The sequence below is a fragment of the Emys orbicularis genome, chromosome 3, assembly GCF_028017835.1.
Source record: "Emys orbicularis isolate rEmyOrb1 chromosome 3, rEmyOrb1.hap1, whole genome shotgun sequence".
NCBI classification, from domain to species: domain Eukaryota; kingdom Metazoa; phylum Chordata; order Testudines; family Emydidae; genus Emys; species Emys orbicularis.
This window is the reverse complement of record NC_088685.1, coordinates 138,852,216-138,873,587: the sequence shown is the minus strand read 5'-3', so window position 1 is coordinate 138,873,587 and position 21,372 is coordinate 138,852,216. Positions and strand designations below refer to the sequence as shown.

The window sequence follows — 21,372 nt, the reverse complement described above, 5'->3', positions numbered from 1 at the left end:
GAGCAAAGATTAAATATCATCAGCCTTTTCATTAAGCCAAATATCTTGGTCTGAGCTCTCAGATGGTCAAAAGCTATTTTACTGTTAGCTGTACGCCCCGGATACAGGAATGGCTAGAGACAACAGAAACATATTTGTATCTTCTTTACTGGTGGAAAATAATGAGAATGGAATTGTTTTCCTTATTCCTTTTAAACATCTAGCTATGATATATCTGCCTCATACTTATTTGAGATAGAATGTAATTGGTCACTGTACTTACAATAATTGATACTTTGCTTTCTTTCAGTGAGCAGATATTATGAACTCTGCAAGTGTTGACTTCATGAATCAATTAAATTATCATCTCTGGTTTTCAATTGCATAATTTAGTTAAATACTAGCCAACTATCAATCCCACAGAGGTGCTATGTACATGGCCATACAGTTACCTCTTGAACTGTTAAGACAGGGTACTTTGAGCTCTTTGCCATGAGAATAGATCACTTCAGGGCTATCTTAGCAGTGTGTGTGGATTTAAGAATGGATATAAGGTGATACATAGAAAAAAATGTTTAGGGCAATTTGAAAATGTATACTCCGAGTTTTGGTAAAATTAAACTAATCCATCAGATGTGTCATGAGCTTAAACTTGTACTAGGATAGAACTTTTCTGAAGAGTCTGAGACCAGTCAGACACAACATTTCAAAAATATAAGAGTTCAAAATTGAGCTGATTTCATTTGAGATGGTATCACCAAGGGCAGCCCTATAGGCCCTCATAGGAGACTCCTCAAACAAAGATAGGTGGAAGAGTCAGAGGAGATCATGGCCTGACTCGTACCAGAATATGATGGGCAAAGTATCAGACCTCCACACCAAATATAGAGCATGGAATGCTGCCTCCACGAGGTCTTGTTCAGAACCAGGACAACATATGGATACAGGAGAACTTCCAGGGTAAAGGGGGGAAAATGACACATAGATCACTGACAATGAGTTGAGGCATCCCCCAGTTCCAACCTTTCTTGGATCTGGAGGCCTTCTTGGAGCAGACGGGTGCCTGGATCTGTGGCTTTTATGATACCTACAAGTTCCAGCACCTGGGCCTGGGAAGCATTCTTGGATCTATGCCACATTTTTCTCTTACGGCAGAGGGGAATAGATCTGAGGACTCCCTATGGTTATTAATCATAAACCTACAGAGAAAAGGTCAGAGTTTTAGTGGCTTACTAGGTAATTCAAATAATTAAAATAGTACTAACTACATTATGAGGGTTAAAATGATTAAATTATATACATAAAGGATTTCATTATGAATAATGAAATGCAAGTATAATTAGACCTACACAGAATTACAAATTTCAGTGGAAGAAAATGTAGGGAAGTTCTGATTCAAGTAGGCAGATGCTATCTCATTAATTTAGAATCACTTTTGCCCATACTTCTCTACTGACTGTCATACTCTGGAAGGAATCTCACTGCTGCTCATAAAAGTACATTGTAATAAAATAATGCCACCAAATATATAATGCTTGAAGCCACATAAAAAGAGAGAAAATGTAAGAGGCAAGCTGACCAGCACTTCCTGTGAGGTACAGAGCATGCTCAGCTCATCATGCAGAATCAGAGTTAAGAGATGTGTACAGAGTGTAATTGCTACTGAAAAGTCAAATATATTTCAATAGTTACCACCAAAGGCATTTCTGAGGAACTAAAATGTTCCTGATGTGTCAAAACAATGGTGCAACTTCATACATAAAGTTGGGGTTAGTTAATCAGGACTGAAAATGCTCTGGGTCCATAGTCAACATGAGGGGGACATAAAGAGAGGCTAGTTTTGGATGTGCATTCTAGGTGTGCTCTGCTAGATGCAAGGTCTAATAGTGGGCAAGCTATGGGACTGGTAGAGGAATCGGTGTGGGGATTAAGGCTGGGTAAAAACTTCTTTCTTGTTCTCCTACACAACTAATGGCCGTTACATAGCATTCAGGGCTATGCTCCTTCAAGAGGAGAAAAAACACTGCCTCAAGCAACAATAAAAAACTGAAGTGGAAAATCCAATTTTTCCCTTTTAGTGAATTCAGAAACATGAATTTGTGCTGGCAGTTAGAAGATTTATGGAATATACTGGGGCTGAGTGCAATCATGACTCTCCTGGTAGCTGGTTCCAGCAACTACAAAGCCCATTAACATCTCACAAATAAATGTATTCTCCTTAAACTTAAGTGGATGAAACCTCTGGCTTTTGGTGTTGAAAGTCCCAGGGTGACCTTTACTGATGGCTGGGCTATTTATATGCGTATGCAGCCTCTATCCTTTCAATTTATAGAAAGGTCTGAATGCTGATCCTGATTTTATCCTTTAAAGTGAAGTTATAGTGTTTCAAATATGACTGATATATTACTGTAGGACTGTAAAGCGCCTCACTTTTGCTTCTCCCCGCTATGAATTTTCCAAAAAGATAAGACTTATAGTGCAGTTTACTACTATTCAAAAGACATCTTTGTTAACAATGCTTCAAAGCCTAGATCTTAGAACTACTGAAGCTCCTATCTCAACCCAAAACTTCTTTTAGTCTCCTTAAACCACAGACAGACATATTTATAGTCAAACAATATGCATAACCCAAGTGATAACAATGAGACAAATAATTGGAAAGTAAGAGATCTGTCAATCAAATGTTACTGTACTCCAGTGATTTACCCTAATCCACGAATCATAAGCTTCTCTTCCTCCTTGCCCATTCTGACGCTGAGCAAGGAACGGATCTGGCCCAGGGATGCCAAGAGGTTGATTGTATCTTCCACTGATACACCATTTATGGTGTAGGTCTTTGGTAAGCTTCGAACCAGACCACCGATACCATCATACTGCCGATGCAGCAATACAAACATGGCCCTCACTAACTCTGGATCCTCTATTACTGACTCCTGAGCCCAGCGTACCATGGTCTCTGAAATCAATTGCTGAAGAGTGGCTAAAAAAGAGTGAAGAATGAAAAAAATCAAAATTAATTTCTCATGTTTCTAATAACAGTATCTTTGAATGCATTATGCAGCGTATTAGAATTAGCAAATCTAGAAAAAAAAAATTCTTGTTTTCTTAACAGGCTGACGTACAATGTAATACATTGTGTCAAGTGAAAAATATGCCATTAAAGGAAAAACAAGGAGTAATATTTTGCTGCAAGAAGCTAGCTTTAAAATTACAGATATCACTTCCGCATATGACAGTGTAAAAGAGCACGAAGATATACTGGATCCTCACTGGAGAGCAACTGTACAGCAGTGGCCAGCTCCACTTCCAGATACTTTTTCCATGTGTTTTGAAAGCATGAGTTTTAATTATTATTTTTTATTATTATTTACATGGTGTAGTATCACCATTGTCAGCTGCTGTTTATTTGACCATTAATTTAGGATACAGCGATTAATTAATTGACCATTAATTTAGGATACACTGGTTAGGAAGACCCGCAACACCTGTGCCAGCACTGCTTCTGTCTCCTCCACCTGCGCCTGTAGCCAGACAGAGCACCTGAGCATGGATGCTTCTACCCAGATCCTGGTGTGGTTTTGCAGAGACTGTAACTTGCAATTTCCACTTACTGATATCCAGGCTGGGGGGACCATCCAATGTGAAAGGTGCCTGCTGGTGGAATCTCTCAGGCAGCAGGTGGGAGTGCTACAGGAGGAGGTGGCTAGGTTGAGAAGAATCCGAATCCATGAGCAATTCCTGGACAGTGTCCATGTGGAGACAGCTGAGGTAGCTGTCCCAGTACACAGGACTGCTGATACACCACTGGTGGAGGAGGAGATGGCTCAGGGTGGACACTGGCAGCTGGTTACTTGTGGCAGCAGGCAGTGCTCCACCCCTGCTCCGAACCCTCCCGCTGTGGTAATAGGTAACCGTTATGCTCTTCTTGATACAGGAAAGAAGGCATCACCCCCTACAGTAAAGGAGGAGAAGCCTCGTACCCCTAAGGCTGGGAGGTCTGCTGCCACCACTGCGAATAGGAAACGTAGGGAAGTGGTGGTCGGAGACTCTCTGCTGAGGGGGACGGAGGCGCCCATCTGTCGCCCTGACATTTCATCTCGGGAGGTATGCTGCCTGCCGGGAGCCCGTATCCGAGACATTACGGAGGCATTGTCGAGGATTATCCAGCCCTCTGACTACTACCCCATGCTACTCATCCATGTGGACACAAATGATACTGCGTGGTGTGACACTGAGCGGATCAAGAGTGACTACAGGGCTCTGGGAGTACGGGTGAAGGAGTTTGGAGCGCAGGTGGTATTCTCTTCGATTCTTCCTGTCAAAGGTAGGGGCCCGGGCAGAGACAGATGCATCATGGAGGTGAATGCCTGGCTGCGAAGATTGTGTCGCCAGGAGGGCTTTGGCTTCCTAGACCACGGGATGCTATTTGAGGAAGGACTGCTAGGCAGAGATGGCGTTCACCTTTCGAGGAGGGGAAAGACCCTATTTGGACACAGACTGGCTAACCTAGTGAGGAGGGCTTTAAACTAGGTTCGACGGGGACAGGTGAGCAAAGCCCGCAGGTAAGTGGGGAACATGGAGACCTGGGAGATGGGTCGGAAACGAGAGGGAGGGTGGGCTATATTGGCAGAGAGAAAGGAGGGTCAGGACAAAACTGGGAGGAAAGATCAAACCAGTATCTTAGATGCCTATATACAAATGCAAGAAGTATGGGTAATAAGCAGGAAGAATTGGAAGTGCTAATAAATAAATACAACTATGACATTGTTGGCATCACTGAAACTTGGTGGGATAATACACATGATTGGAATGTTGGTGTGGATGGGTACAGCTTGCTCAGGAAGGACAGACGGGAAAAAGGGAGGAGGTGTTGCCTTATATATTAAAAATGTACACACTTGTACTGAGGTAGAGATGGACATAGGAGATGGAAGTGTTGAGAGTCTCTGGGTTAGGCTAAAAGGGGTAAAAAACAAGGGTGATGTCATGCTAGGAGTCTACTACAGGCCACCTAACCAGGTGGAAGAGGTGGATGAGGCTTTTTTTAAACAACTAACAAAATCATCCAAAGCCCAAGATTTGGTGGTGATGGGGGACTTCAACTATCCGGATATATGTTGGGAAAATAACACAGCGGGGCACAGACTATCCAACAAATTCTTGGACTGCATTGCAGACAACTTTTTATTTCAGAAGGTTGAAAAAGCTACTGGGGCTGTTCTAGACTTGATTTTAACAAATAGGGAGGAACTCGTTGAGAATTTGAAAGTAGAAGGCAGCTTGGGTGAAAGTGATCATGAAATCATAGAGTTTGCAATTCTAAGGAAGGGTAGAAGGGAGAACAGCAAAATAGAGACAATGGATTTCAGGAAGGCGGATTTTGGTAAGCTCAGAGAGCTGATAGGTAAGGTCCCATGGGAATCAAGACTGAGGGGAAAAACAACTGAGGAGAGTTGGCAGTTTTTCAAAGGGACACTATTAAGGGCCCAAAAGCAAGCTATTCCGCTGGTTAGGAAAGATAGAAAATGTGGCAAAAGACCACCTTGGCTTAACCACGAGATCTTGCATGATCTAAAAAATAAAAAGAAGTCATAAAAAAAATGGAAACTAGGACAGATTACAAAGGATGAATATAGGCAAACAACACAGGAATGCAGGGGCAAGATTAGAAAGGCAAAGGCACAAAATGAGCTCAAACTAACTACAGGAATAAAGGGAAACAAGAAGACTTTTTATAAATACATTAGAAGCAAGAGGAAGACCAAAGACAGGGTAGGCCCACTGCCTTAGTGAAGAGGGAGAAACAGTAACAGGAAACTTGGAAATGGCAGAGATGCTTAATGACTTCTTTGTTTAGGTCTTCACCGAGAAGTCTGAAGGAATGCCTAACATAGTGAATGCTAATGGGAAGGGGGTAGGTTTAGCAGATAAAATAAAAAAAGAACAAGTTAAAAATCACTTAGAAAAGTTAGATGCCTGCAAGTCACCAGGGCCTGATGAAATGCATCCTAGAATACTCAAGGAGCTAATAGAGGAGGTATCTGAGCCTCTAGCTATTACCTTTGGAAAATCATGGGAGACGGGAGAGATTCCAGAAGACTGGAAAAGGGCAAATATAGTGCCCATCTATAAAAAGGGAAATAAAAACAACCCAGGAAACTACAGACCAGTTAGTTTAACTTCTGTGCCAGGGAAGATAATGGAGCAAGTAATTAAGGAAATCATCTGCAAACACTTGGAAGGTGGTAAGGTGATAGGGAACATCCAGCATGGATTTGTAAAGAACAAATCGTGTCAAACCAATCTGATAGCTTTCTTCGATAGGATAACGAGTCTTGTGGATAAGGGAGAAGCTGTGGATGTGGTATACCTAGACTTTAGTAAGGCATTTGATACGGTCTCGCATGATATTCTTATCGATAAACTAGGCAAATACAATTTAGATGGGGCTACTATAAGGTGGGTGCATAACTGGCTGGATAACCGTACTCAGAGAGTTGTTATTAATGGTTCCCAATCCTGCTGGAAAGGCATAACGAGTGGGGTTCCGCAGGGGTCTGTTTTGGGACCGGCTCTGTTCAATATCTTCATTAACGACTTAGATATTGGCATAGAAAGTACACTTATTAAGTTTGTGGATGATACCAAACTGGGAGGGATTGCAACTGCTTTGGAGGACAGGGTCATAATTCAAAATGATCTGGACAAACTGGAGAAATGGTCTGAGTTAAACAGGATGAAGTTTAACAAAGACAAATGCAAAGTGCTCCACTTAGGAAGAAAAAATCAGTTTCACACATACAGAATGGGAAGAGACTGTCTAGGAAGGAGTACAACAGAAAGGGATCTAGGGGTTATAGTGGACCACAAGCTAAATATGAGTCAACAGTGTGATGCTGTTGCAAAAAAAGCAAACATGATTCTGGGATGTATTAACAGGTGTGTTGTGAGCAAGACACGAGAAGTCATTCTTCTGCTCTACTCTGCTCTGGTTAGGCCTCAGCTGGAGTATTGTGTCCAGTTCTGGGCACCGCATTTCAAGAAAGATGTGGAGAAATTGGAAAGGTTCCAGAGAAGAGCAACAAGAATGATTAAAGGTCTTGAGAACATGACCTATGAAGGAAGGCTGAAAGAATTGGGTTTGTTTAGTTTGGAAAAGAGAAGACTGAGAGGGGACATGATAGCAGTTTTCAGGTATCTAAAAGGGTGTCATAAGGAGGAGGGAGAAAACTTGTTCACCTTAGCCTCTAAGGATAGAACAAGAAGCAATGGGCTTAAACTCCAGCAAGGGAGGTCTAGGTTGGACATTAGGAAAAAGTTCCTAACTGTCAGGGTGGTTAAACACTGGAATAAATTGCCTAGGGAGGTTGTGGAATCTCCATCTCTGGAGATATTTAAGAGTAGGTTAGATAAATGTCTATCAGGGATGGTCTAGACAGTACTTGGTCCTGCCATGCGGGCAGGGGACTGGACTCGATGACCTCTCGAGGTCCCTTCCAGTCCTAGAATCTATGAATCTATGATACATATCTTATTAAAAAAAATAAGTGTTTTGGCTGACATTTCAGACAATACTTGGGCTGAAGTAAAGATCCCATTGAAAAACCAATATTGTAAATACCAAAAACTTCAGTTAAGCCTGCTTTGAGTTCGAGCCATAAGATTAAAGGTACACACAGATGCTTCCCTTAAAATCTAACTTCCTCTGACACATAACATATACGGAGCTGCCAGAACTTTTCACCCCCTACCCCTTCAGAGCAGGACTACACTGGACTTTAATTTAATTTTACTTACAGGGCTTCTTAGCATCATTATCAACTGGTTTCTCATTTTGTTTCTTCTTTAAATATGTGACTTTTTCTACTAGGTACATGAGGCGACCTCTAATGGTTAAATCACTGTTTCCATCCAGGGCTCCATCTTCATCTAATTCAATTCCTGAAAGCAACAAATATTAAATCACTAAAAAAATACAATTAAACAGATGACAGCTGTGCTCAGTGTGCAAATGTGAAAATATAACCAAACTGATTTTGTTCTGCTCTGTTAGCTAAGTGTACTACAAACAAATAAATATATAGTACTGCTTCAAAAGTGTTATATCAGTTTAAAGGTTAGAGTAGAGGACTGGGAATCCTGTAGTCACAGTCTGCTTCTGTCATTTATTCACTGTGTGACTGTGGGTCAGTCTCTTAGCCTGTGTGCGCCTTAGTTTCCCCATCTGCAAAATGGGATAATACCTGCATCCCAGGGGATTTTGTGGCACTTGACTGAGGTTTGTAAAGTATTTTGAGATCCTCAGTGGAAAGGCTTTATAGAAGTGAGAGTATTGGCAAGGCTGTTAATTCATTTTCCAATTTGTAGGTATGAGCAAGTAACTCCATTCATTATATCATGGCACATGTGATAGGCAGCTATTAGGAAAAACAAGGTGTGAAAATCCAAAATATGTTGATTTGATGCAAGATTTGTTTTTCATTTTTATGGTTTCATCTAAAATACTGTCACTGAAACCTAAGGGTTTGGTCCAGGCTCATAATTAATATTAAAATTTTATGACTATATGAGTTCAAAGTGAAAATGCCATTTAGTATTTTTTTTAAATTCAGAATTATTCAACTTTTTAAAAATATGATGGTCACTTTTACAGCATGATTCTGCCTCACATTAGATCATTCTGCTGACTCCTTTGGTATTTTTGATAAAGAAGTTGGGTTGTTTTTAAATTTTATTTGCCTTTTTTCCATTGATCCTTATGTAGGATGTGATCTATTCCCTTTACAGGCTGTTTTATTGCATTTCACACTAAGGAAAATGTTAATGCATAGGTCATTGATAAGACTACAATTAAGTCATGGTATTTTTTAGTAAAAGTCACCTGTCCATGACTTGTACTATAAATACCCCTAACTAAATTTTAGCTGGGGGCTACTGCTCTGGGGAGCCCCCAGGAGACTGCTGCCCTGAGGGGCCCGTGGGGCCAGCCCCACTGGCTGCTGCTCAAGATGTTCAAGGGGCCAGCAGCTTGTATGGAAATTGCAATCTGATTGGTGGAAACTGCTTTGAATTGAAGTAATTAACAATAACGTAACTGAATTGTCTAATCCAGTTAGAGTACAGAAACACTCTATACTTATTGATGCAAAAATGCCAGTTCCATATGTCTGATTTACAGAATATCAAAATGATTATTTCTTAACCAGTACACAACATATGAATCCCCAAATTATGACTGGCTGACAGTCATCATTAGCCAGTCATCTACAACCTAGAGTTGCATAATCTGTTTGTTTCCATTTGACTACATAAATCCATGTACTCTGCCCTACTATAATCCGTCTTCTCATGGGCTTCTGCATAGCTCTTTCATTTTTTTGTAGCTTTTCTTTTCCATTTAAAATTGAAATATTTAATTTGAAATGTCATAACAATAAGAGTCCTTGAAGGGCCCTCCTGTTTAAGACCCAATCCTGGAAGGAACTCAAGGCAAAAAAATCAATTGGGTTCTAGACAAGTCTGAAGGCCTGAGTTAGGAAGCCCCTTCCAGGATCAGGTCCTGAGTTAGAGGGGAAAAAAATAATCACATGACTCAGCTCCAGCTTTCTCCATGTAGGGGGTGAGGGAGTAGAATTTAAATGTGGAGCAGCTCAACTGCCACCTCCCTCTGCTGGTTGTCAACTGCTGATTCCTTTTACAAATTGAGCAGCTAAATTTTCCTGTTTTCTGGTGATTTACAGAGGAAGAGGTGATTTACAGAGGAAGAGGGCATACATAACTTTAAATAGAGAAGTGGTGATTATCTACAGCTTTGTCTTATCAGTCTCTAAGAGACTGAAGCAAAATTTAAACAGAAGGAACTTCTTAACTGGATCTGCACTGTCCACAGATGCGTGTTTAACATTTGAAAAATTATTTTGTTCTTGGTTTGGTTTCTTTGCATTTACTTTATTTTCTTACAATGTTCAACATTTTGACACCAAAGAGACTGTTGCATTTCATGTAATTATTGTAACAAAAATATTTGGACTGAGCTTAAGCACCATTTTCCCCATCTGTCTTCAACAAAACCCCAAGCCTCAAAGTTTCAGTAAGTGAACTAGCATGTTTTTTTAGCATGTTCATTTTTCATTTTCATTTGTGTTTGGAGAACTGGAACAGCTGAAGTCCATCAGCCATTTTATTGTGGTTAATAGGACCGTAGTTATCTTGATAGAGTGAAATTCACCTATTGGTGAATGGGAGCAGTTTACCTATGGTACTGGGGGAAAAGAGGAGCAACAACTGCTATTCTAGCCCCAGAATATTACTCAAGAGCTATAGAGCTTCCCAATACCCACGGGAGCTAGATTTCATTCACTAACCTCAGAGGAGTACCACACAAGTTCCATTTATTTGGCGCTTGTATGGGAGGAATAAAATTTCCTCTTGTCGAATAAAATGTAACGTGTTTTCTTGTATTCTGATCAGATGAGAGGGTGCACTTATATTATAATGACTGAGGAATCCACACCCCATTGTGTATTATCTAGCTACCTGTTGCTGACATAATTTAATGGGTAGCTTGGTTTTGCTAAAGTTATTGAATCTGGCTAATACAATTTCAGAGACAAAAACATTCAAAAACAGGGTTTACCACAATGTGTCATTAAGTCCTCATGGAACTCCAAGAGTTGATCTCTAATTTCTTCAGAGCAAGGACAATCACTTTTATCATCCTTAAAATTCAGAAGCATGTTAATCTTAAAAAGAAAGAATACAAAAGAAAGTTTAAAGCTTTGGGAGCATCTTTTTGAACACTTTGCAGTAGGCTAGAAGGGAATATGTAAAGCCAAGGATGCCTGGAATCCAAATATGTACTTAGAAGACCAATAAAGTATCCACAAGGTTTACAGTTAATATGCAAATACTGCATTTCTTTTTGCTCATTATCTCCATAAATATGTGCAACTAAATTTTAAAACAATTATAGAATTTTTTTAGGTAAACTGAAATACACAAATACCAGAAGAACTATGATTTCTGAAGAGGAAAAAAAAATCAGGCATTTAAGTAGAGTAGGTAAAAAAGGTAATAAATGAGCATCAGTGTGAACTGGTGGCTAGAGCAAAGGATAGAAGTCAGGACCCCTGGGTTCTGTTTCCAACTCTGCCACTAATTAGCTGTGTCACCTTGGTCAAATCACTTAATCTCTCTGAATATCAGTTGCTCTATGTTTAAAATAGATTAAAAAGGGTGTTGTAAGGTTTAATTAATGAATGTTTGTAAAGCATTCTGAAATCCAGAAACGTATGTCTATGCTAAGTTTTATTATTACTGCAGAACCTCATCTGAGAACTGCCTACTTTCCTATAATGTCATTGTATACATAGACATAAGAGCATGGCAAGGCTGTACTCTAAAAGCTTGTCTACGCTGGGAAATTACACGGCACTAAACAACATTAATGAATACATATTACTCAGTGTAGATAAAGACTACCAAGTTTAACATCACATCCTGTGATGTCATGTCATGATTATCCCTAGTGTGGACCTTAGGGCTAACCACAACCAGCTGACTGACACAATGTTAAACATGACCTATCCTTGACTGCACTGAATACTGTACATCATGTAAGTTTAAATACTTGATTTACATAGAGAAGGGTGAGAACCGAATGAAAATTTGAATGTTAGGACACAGCACTCTGACTGGGCTGGGATCCTACATCCCTGCTTTGGCTTCCCTGCCACGCTCACAGTCTGGAAAAAGAATAACTGCCCATTTTAAGTGGTACCTGCTCTTGAGGTGGAGACCGAAACTCTTTTGTTTTCCTGGCTGTCAGTGCGGCAGACATGTTTAAGGCCTGCATAACTTCATTATATCGGAATCGCTGATTCTCTTGAAGCTTAGCCACAAAATCATCAGAAAATGCTACAATGGCTTCTATCCGATGACGTATCTGGCAGTCACAGAGGTACTGGAGTAGGTAACACATCTGAGAAAACACCAGAAAAAGGGCAACAAAAAGTAGACAAACTTTTAAAATATTCTCTACGTATTCTGTTAACATATAACTGAGTGTGGGTACTGTAGACTCCAAGTGATAAGGCAGAACCTGTTATCAAATGAATTGACGATAATCTGCGATACAGTCATGCTTGAGTTAGTGTTAGGGCTTATAAATTGCCATCTGCAGGAGATCCTTCTGCCTCAGAAACATATACAAGGACATGGGAATTGTGCTAGAGTAAAAAGATAATAATATAGATTTAGACCTTGTCTATACAGCAATTTAGTGCACAGCAAGCTGAGGTGTGAATCTACAATGCACCAGCCTGCCGTGCACTAAATGGCTGTTTGGGCCCATGCTCTTAGTCTCTATTTCCAGTGGGTCGTCTTTTTCATTTGTACCTGGAAGCTGCAGAATGCCCTATTAAATTAGTCCCTTTTAGAAGTTAATTCTGACCAGATAACACAGTTGTTGCTAGGCTGACGGCTAATAATAATACCATTTTATTAGCAGTTTAACTCCATGGTTTTACTACCAGTAAAAATCCCCCTTAGGCCCAACTAATAACCACAGGACAGCTCAAATGAGAGAGTGCAACTTACATTTCTGGTTTTTTGTATTTGGTTAAATGTTTCATCGGCACCCTCTAGTTTTTTGTTTCGGGAGAGAGTGTGTACATGTGCAAGTGAGAGATCATGCCAAAACTGTTGAAAATTCTGCTGTCTTTATGTAACATTTTTTGCTGACAGCACAGTAGATTTAGAGGAAGAAATGAACACACTATAACACAGATTCACAAGCAATTGTGATAGTAAAGATTTATTTTATCACCCAGTGCAACCCCTGACACTACAGGATTATACTTTGCAATATTTTTTCTAGTGAGTTGTCAATTCTACTTCTAAACTCTCTTTTTAAATATCTCCATTATAGTAAACCTCAGAGTTACAAACACCTTGGGAATGGAGGTTGTTCATAACTCTGAAATGTCCGTAACTCTGAACAAAACCTTATGGCTGTTCTTTCAGAAGTTTACAACTGAACACTGACTTAATACAACTTTGAAACTTTATTATGCAGAAGAAAAATGCCGTTTCCCCTTTTTTTTAAATTAGTTTACATTTAACACAGTACTGTACTGTATTTGCTTTTGTTGTTGTTCTTTGTCTCTGCTACTGCCTGATTGTGTACTTCTGGTCCAAATGAGTGTGTGGTTGACTGGTCAGTTCATAACTCTGGTGTTCGTAACTTTGAGGTACTTCCCCTTGGGAGGCCACTCAACAGTCAACCAAATTTCTCTGTTAACGTTTTTTTTTTATACCATACTGAGCTTATATTTTCTTTTATTCATTTCATTCCATTCCCCATTGTTAGATTTCCTGTACCATGCTTCCTCGATGTTTACACCCTTCTACTATTTGCCCCTCTTAAGTTATTACTTACAAGAGCCAGGCTATACATATATAATTCCTTTATCTTTCTTTATAAAATAATCACATCCATCTCTTATTCATTAAAGGTGAGGTCACCCAGATCACAGCCTATGCACCGTTTATATCCCAATTAATCTAATTTGATGGCTTCCAGGAATTTAAGTGGTACCTAGGCCTTGTGCTCTCTCTCTGCTCAGGGATGAATTTCATCCTAGAAACTACATTGTGCCATTTAAGATAGCTTATAGAAAGGGGTATCACACAGTCACACTGCTTCAGGGCAACAATCGGAGGCATTCTGCGTAAACTGACAAAATGACTCCCACAACTTCTGGGCATGTGGAGGCAGAATGACTATGTCTGCTATTATTCCAGTGCCGGTTCAGCCTTTTGTTGTTGTTGTTATTTGGTTGGTTGTTTTTTTCTCTCTGCTCTGTTGATTGGCCAGCCTTTTTTTTTTTTTTTTTTTTTTTGGCTTGGTCGCTCCAGGGGGCACCAAAAATGGCCAAATGCCTAGCTGTTCCTAAATAAGCTCCATGTAGACAAGCCCTTAGTCCAACCTCTCCCATGCCCCATATGGGTCTCCTTGTGCCTAACGCCGCCCGCCCCCCCCCCCCCACACACACACACCCCCGACCAGTCACGACTCAACTATGTAACAGCCAGGAAGAAAATAGCTCTTAGAAGCTGCTCTCACTTGGGTATCTACTAATAGCCACAATTCTCCAAAGAAAGTTGAAGGGAAAATGTAATAAATTATATAGAAGTCTCTGCTTCTAAATTTATAAAACGACAATTTTATTTTTTTATTCAGAAGATATTTCCTACCTAACTATGTTTTATTTATATCAGATTTGGTTCGAAACAGGTCTCACAACGTCCACCAAGGCTACTGTTATCATAGGGCAATAAAGGGGATAATGCAAAATTATATCATCAATAGCAATTATATTTTTAAAACACAATGTAAAACAGCACTAAACATGCACATGTGCCTGCAAAAAAGAGTGTGTGGCTTGAAATATGCTGCAAGACTGCTGTGTTCCTTGAAATATTTGAATGAAAGGAAGGAGGGAGTATAAAATATACGAACATCCACTGATACTGTCGCAGTCATTACCTGTAATTTTACTGGTTCAGGAAGTTTCATTTGAAGAAGACCTTCCTTCAGCACCCGCCCCCCTTTGACTTCTTCCTCTCCTCCTTCTGGCTTTAGCTCTGCTGTACTCAACTCCTTCTCTGGCACTTCACTCTCATCCTCCTGGCTCATGCCTTCCTTGAAAACGCTGGGCTCAATCAGCTGCAAGATGTGTTTCAGATCCCCATTATGGAAGACTCCCATGATTAGCAGGGTGTAAAAAAGCTTGATGAGAGGGACAAATAGAAACTCTGTAGTACCCCCTACTGGATCTCTGACATGGAGGTTGCCCTCTTGAACAGCCTCGGTCAGCATCTCGATAGTTTTGGCCTTTAAGATATCCAGAGGAAATTCAGGGCTAAATTGATAGCACTCACTGCTAATGCTTACAAAACTGGGAGAGGAGAACTGGATTCTAGGTCGTAGTGAAGTGCTGAGTCCTATACCAGGGAGGCCATGTTTTTTGTTCTCATCAGGAAACAGAGTAATGCTCTTGGTCTCATTCGTCATCGGAACAATAAATTCGTTATTCATCATTAACCTGGCCGTGGCATAGGTGTTGAGGTGGATGTCAATGAGTAAGTCATAATAGCCTGTGCGAAGCAAGCCTGGCATATACTTATTCTCAATGCCATAGAGAAGCTGAGATTCATCCACATGGCTGCACATAGCATGTGCCACCCGGTTGTTCCCTAGAGCACAAACGGCTGAATACAATCGGAGGGTATGATAGTGAAATTTCAGCAATTCTTCCTGTTCTGTCAGTTCTAAAATATCTATAGACCTGTAGAGAAAAATGGAAAATAGAGGAAGTTCCATATCAGTGCAATAGCTAGGAACATAGGACCCAAAATGCAAAAAAGTTATTCAGAATTCTACAATTGTGCAACATGGGCAAATTAGCCATTGCTCTGGACCTTGACTTTTTTGACTTCCTGACTTTCAGATATTTAAACTTGCAATTTTATAGACAACGGACGGCTTAAAAATTATGACCCAAGCCTTGAAATTGTTTAGACTGAATAAAAACTATCACTTCAAAAAACTCCAATAGTCTTCAGTGGGAGCAGGATTAGGCTGATTTATTTAAAACAAATTTCCCTTTAGATTTAGATTAGAAAAAACAATTTAGATAATTGAGAACATAAAGACAACATTCCAATTTAAATTTTCACTAATCATGCTACATATTTAGTTTTCATTTCAGGTTGGACAATGAAAATAGACTACTCACAAATACTGCACGGGAATGTATTACATTTTTTGAGGTTTTATTTAAATGTTTCCTTTAGAATTTAACATTAATAAAACCATGGAAATGCTTCTATTGGTCACAAGTTTTGTAAAAGCTTACTTTTACAAAAAATATTTTGGGGCTTTTCATAAATATAGGTTGGGGTTTTTTTACATTGCTTTCAATTTCCTTCTTTTTAAAAACAAAAACAAAAACAAATAAAACCTATATGCATTGGAGTTGAGTAACAGTCTTGCAGTCTTCCAGGTTTGAAACACAACAGTAATGGAGATTTCAAAACCACCTAGTTCATGAATACCTCTTGCTCTCATCTGTACATTTTAAAAAGTGAGATCAGATCATAATACAAGCTAATCACTTTTAGGGCTAAATCCTCCTCTCAGTGCCAAGACCAAGGAGTCAGGCATGCACAGGGAGATTTCAAAGGGGCAAAAAGAGACACCCTGCTCTGCTGCCAGCATGCCCGTCCTCAAACTTGATTGGTATCTGAGCTAGCCTCTCTGGCACACAGGGGGTGTGGCTGCTCCTCTCCAGCTCCCCAACACCAGACCTGCTTCCTGTGCTGTGGAACCAAGTCAGTTCCACTCCCTCTGAGGCCCTTCATAGCCCTGGAAGGAGGAGCAGGATTTACCCCACAATATTTTTTAACAAATATACTCAAGCTGCACATGATATTTAGGTTTTTCACTAGGGACCACAATGCACTAATTCTCACTCTCCACATATCCCATGCACAGGTCTGAAGAGAATATACGTAAAACATAATCAAAACAGGCGGTTTATTCTACCAAGACTGGGTTTTGAAGAGCCTTAAAGCACACAGCATATCAGAGTTGTTTGATTATTGCTAACACAAAAATCCAAGTAAATTACTAGACTATAAAAAACACTGAAAGACATTGTACACATTCACAAGCCACAACTGAGGCTCCCTCCCTTCTGACCTATCTAATGCTTTGTAAGGATTAGTTTCAAGATGTTACCAGCAGCTTTGTACATATTTCCCCTCTCAGCAAAATAATATACAAAACAAAATCAGGCATGCATTGTCTGCATCTCTATGTAGTGCTGGCATCCACAGAAGCACGTGCTTCTCCCTGAGGAGAAAAAACCCAAATCTGTCATAAATGCTAATTGGCAATGTCTCTTTAATTCAAGAGATCTCTTGTTGTTGAACACAACTAGAAACAGTTTAATAAAACCAGTGATGATATTTATGTGACCCAGTTAATAATTCACTAATTGAATTTAAATGAGGCCTGCAAAAAGGGGTTCCTTTCTAAGTCAGAATATATTATTTGTATTTATATATATTATACATATGCAAGAGAGAAAGGGAACTGATTGTCTAGCAGATTATTTTCTTGCTACTTGTCTGACCTCATAAAACCCACACCTACTCTCATTCAATTTATACATACAAACAAAGCCAACCTGTTTTCTTCTGGGATATGGAGGGACATGAACTGCAAAGGATCCAAGCACTGTACCATCCAGCCTTGACGTTCACTGACCCGTGAGATATCAACCTTCAGAAAGTGGTTTGGCATTCTGCTCCACAGCACATGGGTCAAAAACTGGACATGGAGTCGGGGAGGGCATTGAGGGACTGGGTTTTTATGCTCGCTTTTGAACAAGCCAGCAGACAATGGCATTACATTCTGGAGACAGCAAGAGAGGAGACAGTCAAGTTTTATAATCACTATAGGACAATGCGGTGTCTGATAATATACAAGACGAATGTGCTGCAAACAGATATGAAATCAATGCAATGAAACAAGCGTAGTATGGTAGGAATGTCGCATTTTACGCAGCTCCCACAAAACAGGCTGGGGACTGCTGGCTCTCAAAGCAAAATATAAAACACTAAATAGAGCTTGCCTAAGGGGATGTCTTAGAGGTTTAGTAATGAGCTGAGGGGTGAAAACATTATCTAGCTGCCTTGAAACCAGAGATATGAAATCCAATAATCCTTCACCCACTCTGAAACCTCAGCCTTTCATTCCTCCAAGACAGAGTTCAAGTTCTGTGCAATTCAAGTTCGCTAGAAGCAAGCAGTTTGGGTGAATCCTTGAAAACTGAAGCCCAATCTCTTCTGTATGGACATTAATGATCCCATGGCCCAATTTGTAAGAGTAAGGGTTTTCCCTGGCGTTCAGACCAAAAATTGTACCCCCATCTCCACCATCACAAGTTATTTATTATGTCTGCCTCCTAATTCAGAAGAAGCTAATTTCAGCATGAAGAATAGGATTTAGAGGCCTCCATGGAACCTTAAAAACTCTGTGTTAGTTCTTCTGGGCTGCAACCCTTTTCATGAGACTACACAGTATCCCATACATATAAATTGACTCTGAGCTAAAACAGACATCAGTGCATTGGATATATTTAAAAATGAAAATCCTCACCTTTTTTACCTATACAAGTGTACATTCGAATTCTATCAGTTTTTGATATTATTTATACTACCAATACTAATTGTTTATATTGCAATAGGATAGAGGTCTAGGTCAGGATCAGGACCCCCTTGGGCTGTAAAAACACATAAGTGGCAGTTCCTTCTCCAAGAAGGCTTGTCGCTCTCTTCTATTACAAAAAATCACTTCTGAAGATTTGTTGCTCATTATTAAAGCCAAACCAAGGCCTTAATAAAGGCATTTTGAGCTTCAGAAAAATAGGCACCGAAGGCTAGATTCGGCTCTGGTCCTCTATAGATAAAAAGGGCAGTAAGGCCTCTACCGCTCCCTGCCCAGCCACTTAGGACATGCCCAGATCGTGCCTCTGAGCATGGGATGGGAGAGAGAGCAAGGGCTGCACAACCTATACATCCAGCTACAAGTATATGGGCAGGGAATGGACATGGAGTGGATGAGTCCTTAGTTTGCACAGCTAGCATTACACCAGTTAGAGTAGCTGGCTGAGCAGACAGATATGGACTATGCTACATTGCCAACACTATTTTATTAAATTACTCCCTGCAACAAGAGAAAAGATGGAAGAAGAATCGTGCCTCTCGAAGACACAATTTGTTCCTGATGCTCCTCCTGAGAAGGCACAGCAACTTGCTGCCTCATAGTAAGCCTGGAGACTCAGGCCATGTCTACACTAACACTTATGTCGGCAAAACTTTTGTCACTCTGGGGTGTGAAAAAATGCTCTCCCACCAATAGAGTCTGTTGAGCTGGTTTTATTATGGTGATGGGAAAGCTCCCTCCCATCAGCATAAAGTGGCTACACAAGCACTCCTACAGCAGCACAGTTGTATCGGTACAGCTGTGCCATTGTTACCTTGTAAGTGTAGACATGGCCTCAATCCAGCACTAAATATCCCAAATCATTAAATTTAGCTAATACACACAGTAACTTTTGTGATACAAATATGTATATAACCATCATAACTGTTCTTTACTACAGAATGACAAAATATAATCAGGTTCGGGGAGTGAAATAATGAGAGTTATAGAATTTGACTAAATTTGCAATAGTGACAGATAAAATGAGCACATAGTCCCTTTCACAATGTGAATAGCACCTCACGCATTCGCACTGCAGGAATATGTGATTTTAGAATTTTTTCACAAAAGGATGAGATTCTTCCACAATGTTCACATTTATTTTAGCTGTGACTACCTTATATGTTCATACCATATATGTGATGGCTTCAGAGAAGACATGATACAATCTAATGAATAAATAGTGCATACTTTAAAATTGACCTAGTCATTTTATTCATTGCATGACATACAGCATGAAGGGTGACAAGCATAAGAAATAAATATTGCATTTACAGTTTGGAAATATTTAAGTTCTCAGATGCAATCTTATGAAAATTGTTTTATCCTGTGCCATAAGATAAAATTTCCAAGCCTACTTGCAGGCAAGAACCAAAATATGTGCCTTACAAAATGCCATACTATACAACTGCACCAACAAATATATCCCCAACACCAGAAACATACTTATTTAACAAAAGAGCAATAATTGGATGTTATCTGATATAACAATTAAGCTTATAGAGAAACGAATAAGTGTGGTCTTATTTACCTTTATCCTTCCCAACTCAAACTGGAAAACACTGGGGCTTGTAGCTTGTGCAAATACTGCAGGAAATAACTTAGTACTTGGTTCAACCTAAATCACAAACAGAAATACACAGTGACTGAAGATAGCAAAACGCCATCAATGCTAAGAAATCTATCACTTGTGTCAACTGCTTATAGGCTGAAACTACTGCGTGAAACTCTAGAAGATCATAATTGGGGTTCAGAAGAGAGAGAGGATTACAATCGCATCAGAGGCAATAACTTTTCCTTTCATTTCTATTACTAAATAAGGATAGTAAAATTCAATCTACTAGCTTTTCTCATCTGGATGAGGTGACAAAACCAAATAAATATATACCTGATAATAGGTGCTCAGTTCCTTGCCATTAGCAGTGAAGGTTAGCAGACCACTGGCAGCATCGACCACGCAACCAATCTCCAGTCCATTGTTGTTGCGTCCTTGTCCGGGGCTCATGCTCTCTCCAGCGCACACCATATAGCAGTTACTACGTTTGATACTGAATTTCAAGAGATACATTTGTGACTAGCATGTGAGTTTGTATGGGATGGTATTGTTGTAGTCTGTTTATTCAAATTAAATTATACTGTTGCAGTGATCAGGGTACTGCTGAAACTGGCATGTTGTATTAACGCCATGGTTGGAATCCTGGCCTCATTCATAGCAAAACTCCCACTGATGGCAATGAAGCCAGAATTTCACACCATGGATTTTCCAAAGTTCTGTAAACTATTTCCAACAAAACAAGAACCAGCCCAAACCTTTACATGAACCAGACAAAAAAGATTCCTGGAGTTAACATTTTACATCGTTTATTTTTATACACCCCTCAGGGCCGGCTCCAGGCACCAGCCGAGCAAGCTGGTGCTTGGGGCGGCAGCTTGTAGGAGGCGGCATTCCGCCCAATCCTAGGGCGGCATGGCTGCTTTTTTTTTTTTTGTGGTGTTCCGCTCCGGCCGCCCTGTAGGGGGCGGCAGCATGGAGGACGGGAGCGCCCTGCAGCAAGCCCGGCAGGGCAGCCCGCGTCCTTCCCTCCCAGCCGACCGGAGCAGCGCAGAGCCCCCCCCCCCGGCTCCGTCCCCCCTCTACATCCATGGATCTTGACTTCTCATGTTTCCAAACAAAATAAGAATAGCTATACTGGGTCAGACTGTTGGTCCATCCAGTGGTTCTCAACCTTTCCCGACTACTGTAGCTCTTTCAAGAGTCTGATTTGTCTTGCATATCCCCAAGTTTCCCCTCACCTAAAAACTACTTGCTTACAACATCAGACATAAAATACAGAAGGATCACAGCACACTATTACTGAAAAATTGCTTACTTTGATTTATTTTATAATTATATGATAAAAATGAGAATTGGAATATAAATATTGTACTTACATTTCAGTGTATAGTATATAGCACAGTATAAACAAGTCATTGTATGAAATTTTAATTTGTACTGACTTCGGTAGTGCTTTTTATGTAACTTACTGTAATACTAGGCAAATATCTAGATGAGTTAATAT

The 21,372-nt window shown here is 40.1% G+C and overlaps 1 protein-coding gene across 1 annotated transcript in view; it reads right to left on the bottom strand.

The window, feature by feature from the left end:
* Positions 1-21,372, bottom strand: part of RYR2 (ryanodine receptor 2) — a 527,178-nt gene that overhangs the window by 234,359 nt on the left and 271,447 nt on the right. Inside the window, exons 35-42 of the mRNA XM_065401458.1 lie at positions 20,202-20,361; positions 19,845-19,931; positions 17,235-17,461; positions 14,528-15,329; positions 11,759-11,959; positions 10,616-10,721; positions 7,777-7,920; positions 2,686-2,959 (exon numbers count right to left, since the gene is read on the bottom strand). Of these exons, the coding sequence (XP_065257530.1) occupies positions 2,686-2,959; positions 7,777-7,920; positions 10,616-10,721; positions 11,759-11,959; positions 14,528-15,329; positions 17,235-17,461; positions 19,845-19,931; positions 20,202-20,361 (2,001 nt within the window). The remainder of the gene's footprint in view (positions 1-2,685; positions 2,960-7,776; positions 7,921-10,615; positions 10,722-11,758; positions 11,960-14,527; positions 15,330-17,234; positions 17,462-19,844; positions 19,932-20,201; positions 20,362-21,372) is intronic.